Source organism: Megalops cyprinoides, chromosome 1 (genome assembly GCF_013368585.1).
Source record: "Megalops cyprinoides isolate fMegCyp1 chromosome 1, fMegCyp1.pri, whole genome shotgun sequence".
Classification (NCBI taxonomy): domain Eukaryota; kingdom Metazoa; phylum Chordata; class Actinopteri; order Elopiformes; family Megalopidae; genus Megalops; species Megalops cyprinoides.
In genome coordinates this window covers 16,849,351-16,868,304 of record NC_050583.1, presented here as the reverse complement: position 1 = coordinate 16,868,304, position 18,954 = coordinate 16,849,351, and the positions used below count along the sequence as shown (strand labels likewise).

The 18,954-nt window shown below is 46.3% G+C and overlaps 1 protein-coding gene across 2 annotated transcripts in view; it reads right to left on the bottom strand.

Moving 5' to 3' along the window:
• Positions 1-18,954, bottom strand: part of usp43a (ubiquitin specific peptidase 43a) — a 109,174-nt gene that overhangs the window by 47,619 nt on the left and 42,601 nt on the right. For both annotated transcript variants that reach the window (XM_036545619.1, XM_036545627.1), the window contains exons 4-5: positions 6,453-6,545; positions 1,214-1,349 (exon numbers count right to left, since the gene is read on the bottom strand). In XM_036545619.1, coding sequence (XP_036401512.1) covers positions 1,214-1,349; positions 6,453-6,545 — 229 coding nt within the window. The remainder of the gene's footprint in view (positions 1-1,213; positions 1,350-6,452; positions 6,546-18,954) is intronic.

Here is an 18,954-nt window from a genome sequence, read left to right as displayed (position 1 = left end):
TGAACAAAGGGAGTGTTTTAGATTTATTAGTCTAACAAGCCTAGTTCCTATAATCCATATCCTATGAAGGCAATTTGTCTGTTGTGTAAAAGACATTTAACAGCTTTTTCTTTCGACTGAAGGCAAGCAGAAGCCCTTCAAACTGGGAGTCACAAAGTCCAGTTCACCCACCACATTCCGGTTTAATTCATTCACTTGATAAATAGAAATAATTTACCCTTAATCAAGTACTGAAGTCGACTTATGCATCATTCTTCACATATCTCATCACATGCTTCAAGCAAACCTTAAAATATTTGCACAAAAGCACTGTACTGCACTAATGGAGAAATCATCCTGTCAATAAAAACAACAATGAAGGGAATAATTTGTGAATTCCAAAACATGTTCATCATATGAATAAGCCCACAAGGTGGCTGAATACTGAATGAGATATAAAGGGATTTAACTATGACCTTTATTATTACCTTTATTAACTATGATAAGTCAGTTCCACAACTCCACTTCACTACAGAATGTGCAAAGCGATGCTTCTTTATTTTTTCTTACATTGCCACAGTAGTTATTTCTTTCATGTTTTATAATGATAAATATTATATAATAATTTCATTATAAACCGTTCGTAAGAGATTATATTCGTAAGATAACGCATTTTTGTTGCTTCTTTGGTCTGCATATGCGCACACAGGCTATGAGAGCTTGAATGTGTTTCTGACATGCCAATAAAAGCGATCTGGAAGAGAAACAGAGAAACAGAAACAATGGGGGGAACACACGTGGCTTACATGGGCCGTTTAAATATTTATTGGTCTCCACAGCAACACCTTCTGGCCTGATAAGTGACACTTGGCACGACCCGGTTATACAGAGAGTGAGAGCTGATGAGTATGTATTATTGAGAGGCAGAATGTGCATCTCACATGTGTTTGTGGGAGTCTGTGCATATGCACCTGTGTGTGAGCGCAGGCGAGTCTTTTTAGGTGGGTGGGTGGTGTATATGTGTTTGTGCGTGTTTGTGTGTGTGTGTGTTTTTGTGTGTATGTGCATGTGTGTATGTGTATGCATGTGTGTGTGTGGGTGCGTAGGTGCATGTTCATGTATATGCACACATACATGTGTGTGTGTGCGTAGGTGTATGCGCATGTGTGTACATGCATGCATGTGTGTGTGTGTGTGTGTGTGTGTGTGTGAGAGAGAGAGCGATGAGGCTCACTTGGTCTGGAGAGATCTTCCCCTCGTCTGCCACCATTCCCCGTAGGCATGCCACGGACCCAAAAAGGGGTACGGCCAGCCCAATCCGCAGGTACCGCTGGCCCTTGGTGCTGAAGACCAGAGTGACATACAGAGGCCTGTCAAAAGAGAGAGAGAGGAGGGGGAAGAGGGGTTCGGTCTTGAGCCCATAATTTACTTCTTATTTTCTGCACCCACAGGATCAATACATCTAGCCACATGAATAAATCAATGCTCATGTTTGTAAAAAATGGGTAAAAATAACCTACTCCCTGCAGGACTGCTAAAACTGTGTCATGGCATGGGGGGGGGGGGGGGGGGGGCTGTGTAAAGCAGGAGACATGCAATGAGAACAAACCCAGACTCTGCCCTCCTCACCTCCACCTGCCCGGGGTGCTGCTGCTGTGTTGGCGGGAACGAGGGCTATACAGACACACTGCACACAAATGTCAGGCTCCCCTCAATCAAAAGTGTTCAAGCAGCTTTGCTGAAGGCTGCTAACAGCTGCCGGTTGAGAGCTGCACGAAAAGCAGTTAACTGTCACACATTGTAAGAGCCCTCTGGGTGATGCCCTGTGTGCACCATGAGAAGGTGCCAGGCATACTGCCCCAGCACTGCGGGAGGCAGCTCTTCTTGTTCCCCTTCTCCCCCTCTCCCCGCCTGCAGTGAGCCCTTCCCCACGTCTGACTGAGTCTGGACTCAGCCTTCACGCAGCAGCCCGGGGGAGGGAGGGGATCTGGGCCAAACGTGTGGGCATTTTTCTGAGGCGCTGCACGCCGGAGACTTAGCCCACAGCGCATCAGATCATGAGCACGCGCAAAAAACACAGGCATCAATTAAGGTGTCATGAGGCCTGAATCTTCTAAACGGCAGCGACTGAAAGAGCGGGAGCCCTCTGTCTGCTCTCGGCCCTGATGAAACGGGCTCGGCGAAAGCACCGCTGCTCATTACGGTGGCGTGTTTGCGGATGCCGAGCGACGTCTGTGGCTGTTTGCAGCAGCTTCGCGAGCTTGTACATCGTTTCACAGCTGAATCCCCCCCCCGCGGTGATGCAGGACCTGAAAACAGGTAAAACAAGCCTTAATTGAAATGAATTCCAGCCTGAATCAGGAAACGGGTTCTGGCTGCGACTTTTTTTTTCTCCCCTAACAACAAGACGCTCTGACTTTTACGGTATAATTTAGGTTTGCTGTATGTGTGGCTGATACACACATCTCATGCTGCAATGACTCTCTGCATGAACCAGAATCCTCAGTCGCCCTGGCAGTCACCTCATTAGAACCAAACCGAGAGCGAAGGTGATTTCCTCACATATTCCATCCTTGTGCTGACGGGGGAAAGCAGGAGCAAACAGGAGCAGGCGTGTGCCCGCTGCACACGCGCGCACACCGGGGGGGTGCGGCGTGCCTGGGTGGGCTTGGCGTGCAGTGAGGGAGCCCCGCTGTTATCCGCTTCTTGAGGGGAAGAGGAAAGTTGAATGCGACAGCGCATCATGACTGGGTAATAAATCAGTGAGTGGATCAGATCCCGGACCTCTCTCTCTCTCTCTCTCTCTCTCCCCACTCCCCTGTAACCTCACTGTCACTGTCAGACTGCCAGACAGGCACAGGGCATGCTCAGGGCAGACCGCGCCCCCCCTCCTCACTCTGCATCATCGCTCAGTGGGGGTTGGAGACTGTCATAGTGCTGTGTCCCCAGGTTGGAGACACACGGAGAGTTCCAGCGATTCTGTACTCCAAAAATATTTCCCTTCCCCGTCACCCTTAAACCGAAGCCTCTTGCTACCTTCCCTTCTCACTTCCCAGTGCGATTTCTGCCCTTCCGGTTTAAACTGGACCCCGACCTGAAACAAAAAGCTGCGGCAGGATGCCTGCACCACTTCCACAAACACTTCCTGCATGTCGTCCCACCAGCTGGTGGGCTATGGGGTTTGTCCGGTTTTCTTTTTTCTTTTTTTTTGTTGTTCTTAAACCTGGCACGCATCAGAGGGGAAACAATACAGTCCTAATGAAGTGTAAAAGCCTCTGGCTGGAGACTGGTAGGGGTCACGCGAGGACAGCCAGTGCGCCCGCAGAACGGTATTCCTGTGAGCCGGGGCTGCTGGGGCCGTCTGCATCCCGCTGTTGCGACGCTGGCGCACTCGGCGTGGCCTGTTAGGCATTCCGAGCAGACGCCCCGGTGACAGGAGAGGAGAGAGGGCTGAGCTCCGCCTGCCACTCCCCCCCCCCCCACCCCCGGGTCAGCGCGCCTCGAGCCACCCCTCGCGGCTGCGTTCCTTCTCCCACTGCGCCCCCCCCCCCCTCCCCGACACACTGGTGGAGGGTGCTTCATTATGCACAGTCATTAAATAAAGTCGCTTTCATTCATATTAATTGCCCTGTTTGCTTTAATTTCTGGTGACGGCACAGCAGCTCTGGCGCTCTGAAGCACTCGGGAGAAGCATAAACACCCTGAACGCCGCGCGTTCTACCGAGCCCTTTCTGTGACAAATCACACGGTTTAATGGCACAACTAAAGCGCATCTCGGAAAGCTCCAACATTTTACCAAATATACAAGTAAAATAACTGGCATCGGTTATGAGGACCTGTCTGTCGTGTAAGAGGACCGTGCTTAACGAAGGATAATTTTCACAGAGGAGACCCATGATTTCAACCCATCTGTGATTTTGGAGCAGGTCAGGAAGGATGATCCCAGCAAGGAAGCGGCGTAGACTGGCACAGGTGTTCACTTCTTCAAAGCGAAATGCACTTTGCTAATAAGAGGCATGCCAGCTTATTTCATCATATTACTGGCTGGCTGCGAGCAGCTTTTCGTCTTGAAGCTCTAAGTTATTCTGGCATGTTTATACATTCATTTTTAAAGCATAAATTGGATTAGAAGATGAGTCAATGTTACAACTATTGTCAGCGCATTATATTTTTACGTTTTATGTTCTACTTGATCACTGTGTACAGATCCTACACACGTCTCTATTAAGATGTCAAGATTTCATGTTTATAAAGGCCAAAGGTTTTGTGTTTCAAAAAAAAAAACTCAGGAACATTAGGCAGAGGAGCATACAACAAATATGTACAAATGGCTGTCAGGTGGCGAGGTGAAAATGTTCAGTTAAGTATACAAGGCTCGCCCTGTTTGAAACACATTGAGCTCTGTGGCTGCTGTCTGGATCACACAGCAGCCAGACGGAACCTGCTCTGGAGCAAAGTAATGAAGTCACTGGGAGAGATTGATTTCAGTGATGCCTTCTAATGACAATACCATATTGGTTCTGTCTACAGGCTCTTTCTCTCTCTCCACCCAAGATGCGTGCTTTTTCTCACACCAGCTGGTATCAAACGTTGATACTCTGATACATCATCTGATACTCTGACGGTATGTATTCTCAATACGTTGGAGAATAATGGAGAAATATTTGGGCAGGTATTTTGAGGTCAGGAGTTTTCGTCTGCACAGAGGATGACATTGTAATCTCAAAAATGTGCGGGTATGCATGAATCTGTAAGGGCCAATGGATGACTATACATAATCCAGTATGTTTTTGCAGGCATTACCAAGTTTTCATGCATACATGTTCGCTGAACAGAAGACAAACGGCAGTTTTACATAGCAATCCATCTGCTTATCCTACAGAGAATTGGGCTCCATCTCCAAAACCTTAAATCCAACAGAAAAACAGATGAGCTGTCCTGGTTTCCATTGTGAGGCAAGCTGTTCATTGTAGAAATCAGTTTTTTTCTCCCCTCAGTCTGCAACACAAAAACACGCGCACACACACACACACACACACACACACACACACACACACACACACACACACACACACACACACACACACACACACCCTCTCCTCACTTTAAAACAAATGGACAAAGGGACCAGGCAACAGCCGCCAGGAGACACGGTTCAAGGTCCAGCCACCGCTCCATTCAGCTGCAGACTCCAGAATATGGGGAAATGAGACTTATCTCCCATGAGGCCCCCGCGCCTGGTGGGCAGTATCTCTGCCAGGTACGCCCTGGCATCCACCCAGCAGGAGTGGGAGGACACAGTTACACTAGGCTGACATCCCAACCCAGAAATAAAAGAAGAAACTATGAGTCCCCATAGCCTTTCAACACATTCTCCAGGGCAGGGCACCACTGTGTTAGCAGTTATATTCCTCAATCTACAGCTAGTAATGTTTCATTTTGAAACCTCTGCTCCTCTCTCATAGTGAAAAATCAATGTCTCCGTGCCAGTCCTGTGATGTGGGAAGGTTAATGATAAACTCTTTGACCTTGGCGTCTGTGGGATCATGGCTTTATGATGACATCATAAAGGAGAGCACACCGAAGAGCTGGGGTCTGATCAACGTGCAGCGTGATCAGGGTGAAAGATTAGTGTAGTGGTTAAAGTGCTGGGCTTGTAACCCAGAGGTTGCTGGCTTACTTCCCAGGAAGGGAACACCTTCAGCATAGCACTTAAACTGCATAATGTCTCTCAGTATCCAGCTGGATGAATGGAAAATATGTCAAATATGAGCTCTGTGAATCTCTCTGGATAAGGGCGTCTGCAAAGGATACTAATAATAATATGGTCAGAGCTTGACAAACCCCATTGTTTCACATTGTGAGGGTCCTACTCTGGAGAATTTCCACTGGGCTTCCAGTTTTGGCAGCTCAGCACTATGGCTATTGTTCCCACCCGCAGTTCGAGATCTTTATCCTGCTCTGTGACATTATCTGCTTCTGGGGAGTGCCTGCCTGTGAACAGGCGTCTTTTCAGGGGTCACACCCTTCACTACCACGCTCTCAGCACGTCTCTCTGACAGTGTTACTTTTCACTCCACTGCGGTGCTCACTCTGCTATCTCTTTCTTGCTGTGCTTTCCTCAAACCTGCCTCTTTCTGTGCCTCACTGACTGTCCGACTGGTCTCACCGACTGTATCTCTATCTGATAATGTATTTTCCAGACCATCTCTCTCTCTCTGACTGTGTCTCTAACAGACTGTATCTCTGCTTGTGTCTCCTTTTGACCCGGTCTCTTTCTGAAAGAGTTTTTCACTGAACTTGTCTTTGACTGTGCCTCCCACCATGTCTCTGTCTGTTGTATCTTCCTCACTCTTTCTCTGCCACTGTGTCTCTCAGCCTAACCCTCTGACCGACTGTGCTGGTGTCCGGTGTCTGGTATCTGGTGTCCCTGCATTGCTGCAGCAGTGTGGGTGAGTCGTGACCGCACTTACCTTGTCTGACGCAGAGGGATGGGTAGGGAGATGCACAGGAAAGGATCAAAGGTGTTGCTTTGTTTAAGGCAATGAGGGCAGGTCAAGGAGGACCTGGAGAGAAAAACATATAATGGCATGCAACAGTTAACACATTGCACGGAAAACAAAAACTGCTCCATTTGACCGCTGAAAGCAATTCAAAGGTCCTCTGCTTTTAAAAATCAAACACAAAAATATGCCTGTTAACACTGCATTTGAATAAAAGGCTTTTCACACAAAATTCAGAGCGGAGCGTCTTTACCCAGACTCCTCAGTTCACTGAAGGCCTCTCCGCCCCCTCTGCCATCAAGCCTCCTACTGCCGCTGGCTCTCAGCCTACACCCCCTCAGCGCTCGCCTTCTATGATAACCCTCAGACCTGGCCTACCGGGTGGGCTGAGCTGGTCATGGCAATGACACCTCTGCCTTTTCTAAACACATGCTGGCAGGGAAGCTATTAGCAGAGAGATGGAGCGAGATCCACCGATTCACCTGCAATGGGAATACTTCAGCACCTTGTCCAGCGGAACCCTTCACTATCCACGTATGGAACCCCCCCCCCCTTCCCGCCCGCCCCCTTTCCACCCGCCGCCTCAACTTCATTATTGAGCAGGATGACACTGAAAGTGCATTAGGTGTATGCCATCTGAAAGCACACACCTTGAACCGATTCTTCAGCTGCACACACTGGTTAAAAAAAAAGTGGGAGAGGCTGAAATATTTAACAGGCTGGAGAATAAAACCTATCAATTTGAATATTTCAGTAGGTGTTAAAAACCTCCGGGGGAAAGGCTAGGGGAGGGAGGCGGCAGCAGCGGAGGTCTGAGAGCGGCCCGGGACATGGGAACCAGCGCACTGTGACACCGCTCCAGTCTCTGCTTCCTGCTGCTAATCGCTCATTACCATCACACAGCCACAGCCAGTAGAAGGACATAAAGTGCTACATAACCTATGCTGCAGCTAATAAGGTGAGATTGCAGAGCTCGGCAGAGTTAGTTAATTGCTTTCGTAGCTATCAGTGGTACGAAAGATCAGGAGGGGATGAGCTGGAGTTTTAAATGCTGAGCATGTGGGATTTAATGGGCCTGAATGAGGCAGATGGGGCCTGTGTCAGACCTCCACTGGGGCTAGGTGACCATACGGAGTTGGAAAGCCAATAATTTGGGATATTTTACTCTGACTAGTTGCTTGCTTCAGCTGTTCTACTTTCTTTCCAGCTGTGCCCCCGTAGTACGGTGTACTCCGTGATATAAAGAGCCGAACCAAGGTGCAGTTCGTCTCCCACCTGACCTTCACGGCACCCGTGTCATGTCATCAAGCCGCCTCTGCAGCCTCCCAGCGTTGAGTACAGAAGAGGCTCTTTGTCCAATTAAGCTTCACTCACTGTACCTTTTCCCAAACGAGCCACAGAGACAGAGCTCCTCCATCCAAGTCGTCTCTGACTACGTCCCGCGTATAATGGAAGCCTCAGACAGCAGAAAGGATCCCTGTTTTTCTGTCATTTCAGAGCCTTTACTGATAACCATATCCACGTTCAGAGAGAAAGAGAGAGAGAGAGATTCAGGGTGCGCACTGTCACGTTGACTAGATGGATACAAATGCAGAGGACAGAGACATATTCTTCATCCATAGGGCAAGTAGTACAAATAAAACAAGGTCTAGTCCATAAGCCATGTGCATTCATACTGATATGCAACGGCAAGATTCAAACCAACTAGAAAATATTCTGCTCTCTCAACAGCCATCCCGCAGAATTAAAATGGTCACATGAGATTTCATACATAGATTATTGCAAGAAATTCTGTTTCAAGACTTACAGCAAGTAACAAGATACGGCTTTGAAATGCATCACGCTTGTTTTTTTTTTCCCCCCCGTTTCCTTTTTAAGGAAAGCAAACAGACAGCATTAACAGATTCCTACTATGGCATCGCTTAAAACACTACGTGTTGACAATGTTTTCCATAGTGATGCGGCTCCTTTGAAGTTCAGACACTCTTGTCTTGCAGACAGCGTTCACAGGCAGAGCAGAAACTAAATGCTCTCCAAGCCGCCTGTCTGTTAGTATTCCACATCAGGCCTGAGACTCATTTCTCAAATCATACTCTGGGGAGAGCAGCAAACACATCCGGCATTTTCCAAGGATCCGGCTGTAGATGGGAGTCATTTCTGCTCACTCCACTCGACTTAAATCAGTCCTCTGTGACTTTGGGTAAACCCCACCACTACCCACAGGTGTGGAAGTTACACAAAAGAAAATCGGGGGGAAAATGTAGTTTTTGCTTCTTTTGATGCCCTACCCTCTTATCCTTCCCGCTACTTGGAAGCCGATCAATGTAAGGCATCCAATGAAAGACACCATTTAACAAGTGGCAGTTGCAGAAATGTCAGCTAGCACAGATGAAGGCGTCTTACCCCCTGTCCTCTGCAGCGTTTGGGTACAGCCTGGATTTTACTCACGACCAGCTGTGCATTGCGCGACGAACAGCTATCACCTATTCCTCAAATCCAGACCGTAATAAGATCTGAAATTGGAAGCGCTCAAGAGAATTCAAAGTGGACGCGAGGTTTTCACTTTGCAGGGGAAAGTGTCCATCTCTGATAACTTCACCTGTCCCTGATATCTTCTCTCCCATTAAACTCACCATGTAAAGTCGGACAGGTCCAGCCAGCACTGCCTACCCTCCTCAGAAAAGGATCAAGGACCATTCAACACACAGGGGCTTCCAACAGAAGACAGTGTAATCAGATTTATTCATCCCCACACCTACATGTATATAGTCTTATAATACTTTGATACATGAGACAGCAGTGTGGCACAGTGGTAAAGAGGAGGGCTGGCAACTGAAAGGTCACTGGTTCAAGTCCTCACTATAATTGAACCAGCGTTGTACCCTTGGGAAAGTTACTTCACCCATAATTGCCTCAGTAAATACCCAGCTATATAAACAGATAAAACTGTACGTTGCTCTGGATAAGAGCATCTGTTAAATGACAATAATGTGATGTAATGATACATGATGTTACCGTTAGATGTGCATAGGAACAGTGGCACCCAACACAACTTCTGCACTTCGCACAGTCTATGGGGCACACGACACTCCAACCAAGGAGTGATTCATGGCACTTTGTGTTGACTTTTGTGGCCAGGGGGGGAACTAAGGAGATATGTGCTAGTTCCTATCTTCAGGATGGACTCAGAGGAGCATATCAGGGCAGACCTTGCCTGACTTCAACACCGGGTCTTCATTTGAAAACAATTTTCTGCTTTAATGAGTCATTTCTCATTGGACTCCCTGGCCAGTGGATGGTAGAACCCTGACGGTCAATGAGAAGAAACAGTGGCCATTTTTCATCATTTACAGAGATGACTGCCTCTCACCGCCGTGAACACACAGCTAATTTAAGTAAAGCACAAGACCAGCATAATTAAACATGAAGCTGTGTGTTGGCATGCATGGTCAAAGTGCCTTTCCCCTGCATGCACAACTCTGTGAAATAAACCAATTTTTAGAAGTTTCACTTACATTTCCCAGGGAAGTTGTTCATATAAGGTTTCTGTTTTTTTGAAGTCTAATGTTATTCTCCCAGACGTGCAGGCGCTTCCATGAATACAAGCGTCAAAGTAATTACCTCTGAGCCTATAACTCTGCTGTTGATAAACTTACAGGTGAGATATATTGAAAACTCAGGCCTTTGTTTTCAGTATATCCCACCTGTAGGTTTATTGACTGCAGAGTTATAGACCCAGATGACAGGTGCATTTTAACCCCCATGCAACTCACAGGACACAGAGGAGTCGCAGACTGCTCCTGTGCTGTTCTGAGACATTTTCCAGGACCAGACGATGATGCTTTTGCAGCCTTCAGCAATATGTTAAGAGACACTAAATATTCCACTTAACTCCCAGTGAGAACAGGAGAGAAATGCTGATGGACAGCTTTTTAGCCACTGAGGCAGGTGTTCTGGTTAAGCGAGATGACGATACACACTGACCATTTGCAGAGAGAGCATGGTTCTACACATTCAACCTTTTTCTTGCAATACAGACCAATCCAGTGATTTCATGAAGTGGGACGTAGTTGGGCTAAGGAGCTGTAATGCTTGGTTTGTTCTAATTTGTTTGAGCCTCATGGCAAAATTGAGTGTTTAATCAGTTTAACTTTCTTCCCCTGGTCAAGAGACGGATTCTCCTCCTCTCCCATTTACCCAGAAAAATGTTAAGTATAGCAAGTACCCAGTTACCCCGTCATTCTCTCGCCTTTATTTTCAGATCAGTGGGCTGAGATCTTGCTATCTGAGTCTCCATGTAGGGAACCTTCACAAAGAGCTGCCACCATGGGAAATTAGGCTGAAGCTGAGCTGTTTAAATGCCTCTTTCCCCTATCTGAGGCGGAGCCTGACAGATGCTCAGAGGAGGGAGAGAGATTGTGTGGGCAGAGAAACCATTATTCAACTCCATCCAGCTGACACAAGCTGTGAGACACGCTTTCTCTCTCGGTCAGTACGCATGCCTGCCTACGGATGTCTTATTCTCTCGAAGAAAATGCTTCTTCTCCCGGCCAGCACGCACGCCTGCGAATGCCTCACTCTAACACATCCACCATTAAAGCCACCCTTCTTCACCGTATAGGAGAAGTACTCCAGATGCTGTAGAGATACGTGGATGTGATGTGCACGAGGTATTCAAATCAACAGTTTGAGAGCACAGGTGGATATTCTTAGATAGCTAATGGAGGAAACATGTATACCTGTAGACCTCTTGACAGACAGTCCATTTTATTTCATTGAACAGAGAGGGGGATTGCTTGCTGTGCAGCAGCCACGCTAAAGTTGACAGGAGCCGGTTGGAAGTCGCAGTGAAATGGACGCAAGACATTAACGTTGAGACCGTCTTTCAGTTCAAACAGAGGTCAAATCAGTTAAAAGGTTTTTTTTTTTTGTCTCTTGGATCCTTGAGAAATTCACAAAATCTAGTCCAATCTGCTCCCATAGGCTATTTTCCAGGAGTCCCTGTGGTGCTCTAAGTACTGGGCAAAAAGGACTTCGACAGTCGGACCTCAAAAGAGAAAGCTTACAGTTATGGAGTTACATTGATCAAGTATCAAATTGGCATTTTACAGGAAGTGGAGTGACCTGTCTTTTTTTACCCACAATTCTATAAGAATTACTCCTATTTTTTAAGTTTAGGAAGCAGAGTGCTCCTTTCATTAGCCACACTTAATTTAACTTATTTATTGTGTCGTAAATGACTGCTTTTATCCCATAATGTTCTCCCCTCCAAGAATAGCTGTCAGATCCTCTCAGCGTCAGCTGGTGGTAAAGGGAAGAAAGGAGCGCTTTCACCCATCTGTTGTGGGGAGATATGAAAGCTGATGCTCTAATCGCAACACTTTCCCTCAGACTTCTAAAGGCCTTGACAGTTACCGCTACGGGAGCCGTCGGAAAAAAGGAACGCGCTGTACGGTAGGTGGAACGGAATCCCACATTCGACTATCATCCCAGGCCCGCCACCGCTACCGCAACCTCAAATCCCCCGCCCCCCCCGCCCCCCCACTCGGTCATGTGGGTTCATTGTTCCTGCTGAAATAAAAGAATAATAATAACTCTGAATAAAAGGTCACTCAGTCAAAAGAGTTCAGGAGAGGAAGGAAATATGGATCACTCCATGAAAATGGCAACTGCTTACGAGGCCGCGTAATGGCCAGGCAGAGAGAGTGACACCAACGCTTTCGTGATTGGCCGCACTCTTGTTACTGGGGTATCAGTTAACAATTAACCAGTAACAAAGTTGTAAATGATAAACGATAAAGAACTCAAGATAAACCCTGATCCTAACACCCATCCAGACTGGGGCACGACCTCTATTATTACTCAATACATGGAAATGAGACTCTACGTATGTTTCTAGACTATGGAAAGATTCCTGTGGTGGGACTCTATCAGATACAAAGCAAACACTGCCATCTCCAAAACAGGGGTGATGAGACCTGGATCATGATAGCAGTATAGGAATAGTATACATGTAAGGTAAATGACAATTCATCACTTAGGAGAGCCTAAATAACTGTCAAAGTCAAGTTCCAGCTTGTGAAAACAGCAGAAGATCACAGACGCAAGAAGAGATAATTATCTTTTATCTGTCAAACAATCCTGCAGGTTGAGGCTGCCTGGAGACTAAATTGCTTTTTTAACTCTCCATTGATTGTGGTTATAATTAGCTGGAGGTTTAAGAACATTGCGATATATTATGCATAATACTGTTTGCAGTTGCTTTGCCACTTGGGAATCTTCAAGATCAATGGATGTGGACATTTAAAAAACTACTTTGGACTATAGCCATTATGAGATATGCTTGCTCTTGCAAATCTTAAAAACAGGATCACGTCATTAAACAGCTAAGGCTATCAGTAGCCTGGAGGATTCAAAAAGGATTTACAATTTGTATTAACAGTAGAGGGTCAACATAATTGCTCCAGTCTTTATCTGTGTGGGTGGCGTTCAAGGCCAGATAAAGCGAGCCATTAGGTTGATAACTGGCCGCCCTGTTGGAGCCGGGCGGCAGAACCGATGCAGGGCTCCGTGGGTAGGGAGGGAGTGGGCTTTGGCAGGGAAATCCACAAAAAAAACCAGCAATAAACATCAAAGAGGTTCCACAGTTCATCACACTGATTCAGACTTCAAAGCAGCCTCGCGTTCAGGTCTAAGAGGAGCTCAGGGGCATTCACGGGAGTTGTCGCTGCCAGGAAGGAGCGCTGCATCAAGGCTATCCGCCTGAGGTAGTTCTGGGCCGCCGGCGGTCAGGTGGAGCTGCTGGGTCACCGCGTGACAACAGAGGAGGTCCTCCGCGATGTCACCTGTGGCCATCTTCTGTAAGACGCTTTCCGGCAGAGGTGGTTTTGACCCTCGACAGCATGCTGGCGGTAAACAACTTCCCCGCTTTCATACTACAATCCTTTATATCCAGCGGCGTTAAGATAAGTGGCTTTTATTCCTCACTACCCAGTCATGGGGGAAATACATGTAGCTGAATGCAGAGATAGTGCTGTCTCTTTAACCCTGGGACATGCAGCAGAAAATACAGCAATACTCAAATTCATGTAGTTTTACATCCATGCTGTACATGCATACATATGCATGGATAACCCTGCTAGATTTTACCCTTACGTAGCACAAAGTATCATTGCACATGCACTGTGGCATGGTGCCAGTTTAGTAAAGGGATGACGAGCACAAACAAGCTGACTACCACCTCTCTTACCTCTTTTCCACCAACGCGAACTAGGTGCCAGTTCTGGGCTGGTGCTAGTGCCGGTTCGGAGTTCGTTCAACTTGCGAACCTTTTAAGAACTGGTCTGCTACGGGCTAGAGAGCCACCACAGAGCCACGTCATTTTGTCACCGTATACGTCTCCACTTTCCCACTAGCGTCAAGCTAGCGGGAGCAAACAGCAACAACAAAACTAAGAGAACAGTGCTTTAAAAAAACAAACTTGTCCACTACACTTTATACAATGTTAGCCTTTTGTGAAGCCAAATGTTAAGTGACATTGGTAGTTGAGTCAATGACTCACTGTTAAAAAGCAGCATGCTAACGTTAGCTACTGCTACCAAGGTAACATTGATGTGATAAATTGGTAACTCACTAAACAGAGAAATACATAGCTCGCTGGCAACAAGGCGAAACATTAGAAAAATTAGAAAAATTAGAAAAATAAAACTCCGGTTTTTCTTCTTCTTTTTAGGCAGACTAGACGCTATACTAGCTCTGTTTTTTTTTTTTTTTAAATTGGCGGTCACAAAGTTTTAGTTGGTCTTCTTGGCCACAATAATCCCGCCCCCAGCCCCTGACGTAAGTGGTTCTTGGTTCTAGACCAGCAAAGTGTTGGTGCCGCTCTCGAGCCAGTTTTCCTGGCCAAGAGCCAGTTCTTTGACTGTCGAAACGCGAAGAACTGGTTCGAGATTAGGCACCGGCTACGAACCGGCCCTTGAACAGCCTTAGTGGAAAAGGGGCATCTGACTGCTGCAGAGTTTCTGTGGTAGTGGACAAGCCTTGGGCTGGTCTCACTGTGCACCGGGGCCCACAGCCCCCTCCTTCCCTCTGTCTTCAGGCCCACCCGACCCATAAGGAGAGGTGTTCTGGGCAGCGGGTGAAGGGTGGCTGCCTCTCCACATAAAAGGCAGGGCTGTTTGTCTCCAATAGCAAACATTTATTCAGAACACACAACACAGCCAAACACCCGAAGGAGCTGGCTGAAAATACAAAAAGAAAACCGAAGGGGGAGGGGCAAAAAGAACAGTAAGCACTTGTTCTTTTCTTCCTCTCAATTAGAACAAGCTACAGCACACAGCAACAACAATTACAAGATATTTTGGAAATAGCACCGGGGAAAGTTGCAGTGGCCCATCTCTCCAGAGTAATCTATGAGATCGCCCTGGGCAATGCTGCCACATGGACTCTGCCCAAAAACAGAAGACAAAATGAGTTGCTCAAGGACTAAAATTTTAAGCTCTGACAAAAATAAACAAATGAGGTAAACTATAATGAATGATCCATCTTTACTCCTATTCTTTTAGTTTGTATACTGTGAACACACAGATATGGGGGCTACCTTTCCTAACGTTAGCCCAAGTACTACGATGCTGAAAGGCCAAGAAACCCATCAAGGGCATGGGCCAGGGACTAAAGCAGCATTCTGATACTTCGGTGTTGTAGGGGTGGGGTGGGGCAGGGTATTGTGTAAGTTCTGTAATTTTCCAGCTGTGCACCACTGTCCACCCCCCACCCTGTCTCAGTTTGAAGCAGTGTTTGGGTTGATAAAAACAAGGTCACGCAGGAGGAGGGCTCTGAGCATCTGCCGCTGCCGGTCTCACCCGGGCCCGCCAATCACCCCTCAGTCAAATTAAACAGCGGTTAAATTAGTAAGTGGTGGGATGGCAATTACAGCAGGATCCCGCCAGCTTCTACACTTCAGCTGTTAAGGAAAACCAGGCAGAAAATTACAAAGCAGCTAAAGACCTCTGCAGACTATCAAGCGTTGAAATGACTTTACAGTAGACTGCCATAATTCACAAAAAAAGTTTCATATCTGGAGATGTATTCGTTCACTTTAAAAGAATGACATCCAGGGCGCAATTATGAATGGACATACTCTGTAACCGTTGGCTGCGAACAGTCCTGCACATTCTCCTTCTTACAGCACTCCCAGGCCGCGGCACATATGCCTGGAAGGGGTGAGAGCACGCAGCTGTCAGATGTGTTCCTCTGACTGCGGAGAAATGAATGAGTCCTTGTTTCCAAGATTGGATAGACAGTCGTTCACAAAAGGCTGCAGGTTCAATTTCACCATGTGATGTGGGGGGGGGGTAAGGACGTTGAATACTGAAAGCTGCTGTTGGAGTCACCCGGTTGGGACAATCCTTCAGCTAGATGACTGACTAATAACACCTCACGCTCCATAACCTGCATTGCTGTGAGCGCCATCCCTCCCTCACATACCCGTATTGTGTCCTTTCCAAGACTGTTTCTATGTTCCTGTCCTGATCCAATCAAGAGAGAGAGAAGACAAGGTCACCGTCTCACCCTACCATAACCCTCTCTGAGGTTCTGTTTCCATATTCAACATTTCCCAGACTCCTCCTTCACCAGCACAATTCCTTTCAACGTCTACAATAAACCTGTGCTCCTTCAGGAAGCCATTCATTTTGAGGGCATGCATAGCGAGGAAGGAAGCGTATTCAAGCACACCGAACACCAGGCCTTGTCATTATTGATGTTTCTACCGGGTAATTACTGGATTAAAAAAAATTAGGCCACCGTCTATCCTGGTAATGCAGAGTCTTGAAGATGGAGCACATTTCCACAGGAAATGATGTGGACTTCATTACCTTTACGTGTTATGAATGGTTTTAATTATGCCTGCTTCATGAGACTAAACCATCAAGCTTAAACATACAGTGTAACAGAAAATGTGTACCAATTGTTTATAACTTATCAAATGAATGTTTGTGAAAAAACAGATAAGGTAAGGGATCACATATAAGAGCATCATTAATGGTGCTGGTCATTATTGGCATTTGCATTTAGCAGATACTCTTATCCAGAGCAACTTACATCAATAACAGGTATTTACAATGCTATCCATTTCTACAGTTGGATATTCACTGAGGCAATTTTGGGTTAAGTACCATGCCCAAGGGTACAGCAACAGTGCCTGAGCAGAGAATCGAACCGGCTACAAGTCGCGCTCCTTAACCACTATGCTACACTGCTGCCCCCCGGTCATAATTCCTATCTTTGAAAATCCATAAATGATGTGACCTTTATGTACTAACACATCTTGCAGAAGGAGCAACTTCTTCACTGACCCAGCTAAGCTTTAACAGACCTGTTTTTTCCCCCAGCGCTAAAGCGCTGTTAAAGGATTACAGAACAACATGCAGTTACATTGCAGATGCTACCAGAGCATACGCCGCAGGAACAGCAAACAACAGGTTCAATGAAAACACACTTGAAATGAATAGCAAACATGAGCACAGCATAGAGAGAGTGTGCCAAATGCCTGCCGAGTGTTTTAATTATTTCCTTTCATTATCATTTTAAGAGCAGGTAGCGGAGAGAGCATTCCACTAGAAAAAAAAAAGAGAAGAAAAGCGGCTTTTAATTGGAATAGCTTAAGAAACTGGAGTGCTCGGTCTCTAGGTGACTCATGTGATTCCTAATGGGGAAATCATGGCACAATACTCTGACTGTATCAAGCAGTTTGCTGATTGATTAAGTGACTTAATGGTGACAGTGCACATACCACAGGAACATTGAGGTATCAGCAGAGCTCAATGAAGTTAAAAAAAGGCAGTGGTCTCTGACATGAGAACTGTGACCTTTATCCTTTGCTGATCTGTTCTAGATCTCTGCCAGTTGATGGGCAAACTGTGAGCTTTAGCACTTGGTGCTTTCTTCTAGATCCCAGCCAACTGACCAAAGAACTGAGATGTTTAACCCTTGGTCTCTTCTTTGCCTTTTCCCCGTTTTCTGGCACCGTTATTTTTTTAATTGAATTGAATATGTTATGTTCGATTCACTGCGACAGCCACTGCTCTCATGCAGGAATGCCGGGGCATAGCGAACACCATCCTCTGATAAACTCACGCACCAACTGCAACTATTTTTCACACTGCCAGTCGTCCAGCACGCTAAAGTGAGCGAAGAGCTGATTGGCGGATGGGCGTGGCTTCATTGACATCATCCGAGCAAACTGCAGGCTACAGATGAGTCACGGGGTGCCTGAGAGTGGTGAGACGGGCAAACCCTGCCGACATATCCACCCCATCTCAGACGTATCAAAGCTGCTGCGGGCTCACAGTCATGGTCGGCTGATGACACAGCTGGGGTCGAACCCGGGCTGAAGAACTCAGTTCGTGCTAAAAGTGAAAGCCTTTACCCAGTGGAGCCTTGGTGGTCTCTTCTAGAGCTTAGCCAACAGCAACTGCAGCCCAGAATCACTGAGAGAATATGGGTCACAGACAGCAGTTTATATGATAGCCCTGTTACTGCCTGTTACTGTCAGGCATTTTTAGAGGAATTGATCTGAGAACACCAGATCAGTGACAAGGCTGCAAGAGGCACACTGCCACTCAGGAGAAATGATGCGTATATTTTTAGCCTATGCAGTCAAAAAAACCCAAAAACCTGGCTAGATTTGTTCAGAAAATGTTCCCTCTTCATAGTGACCCAGTAATTTTAGTATAGGCTGCCGATTTTCTGATGGAAAGCCTTACCTATTAAATTTATTATGGTTTAATATGCCATGATAAAAATCAGTGATGGGTTCCAGATCATGATGCAATTCCATCGTGGGCTGCTAGTACATCAGGATAAATGAACATCTGATACCCAATGAAAAACAAGCATTGATGACAATTTTTGGTCAAATCCCGCCTCCTGGAAGAATATACCAGCCACAATTGTTTTGCATAATTATCAAGCTCCTCAGTTTTAGTCAGTATCATCCATCAGCAGCTGATTCCTGGCTTATGGACCACCACTGGGATATCATGATTCCTAAAGCTGTCCAAAACTAGGGAGTAAGCAAACATATTTTTGATTGCAATATACAAGTCCTTAAATTAGCGTTGCCATGCCAACCGTGAATCTCCAGCAGCATTTTGGAGCACAGAACACACTGCACATCTACAGTGTCTGTCTTTGCATTATTTTGCATATCCTTTCTTAAGCTCTTTGTTCTGACAAGTGTTTCAAGTTAGCGCTGACAAGGTCAGTCTTCATCTGTGAGTGTCTTCTCGGCAACTGAATTATAATCTTCCTCAATAAACCCATGCAAAATTTCAATCCATTAAACTCAATACACTACATTTCACTGGACATCCTCCTCTAGGTTCAATGCTGGAGTTAATGCAAATGTTCACACCACATCTGGCTCTGATATCTTTTTTTTTTTTTGCTTTTTGATGGGGCATTAAAAGCT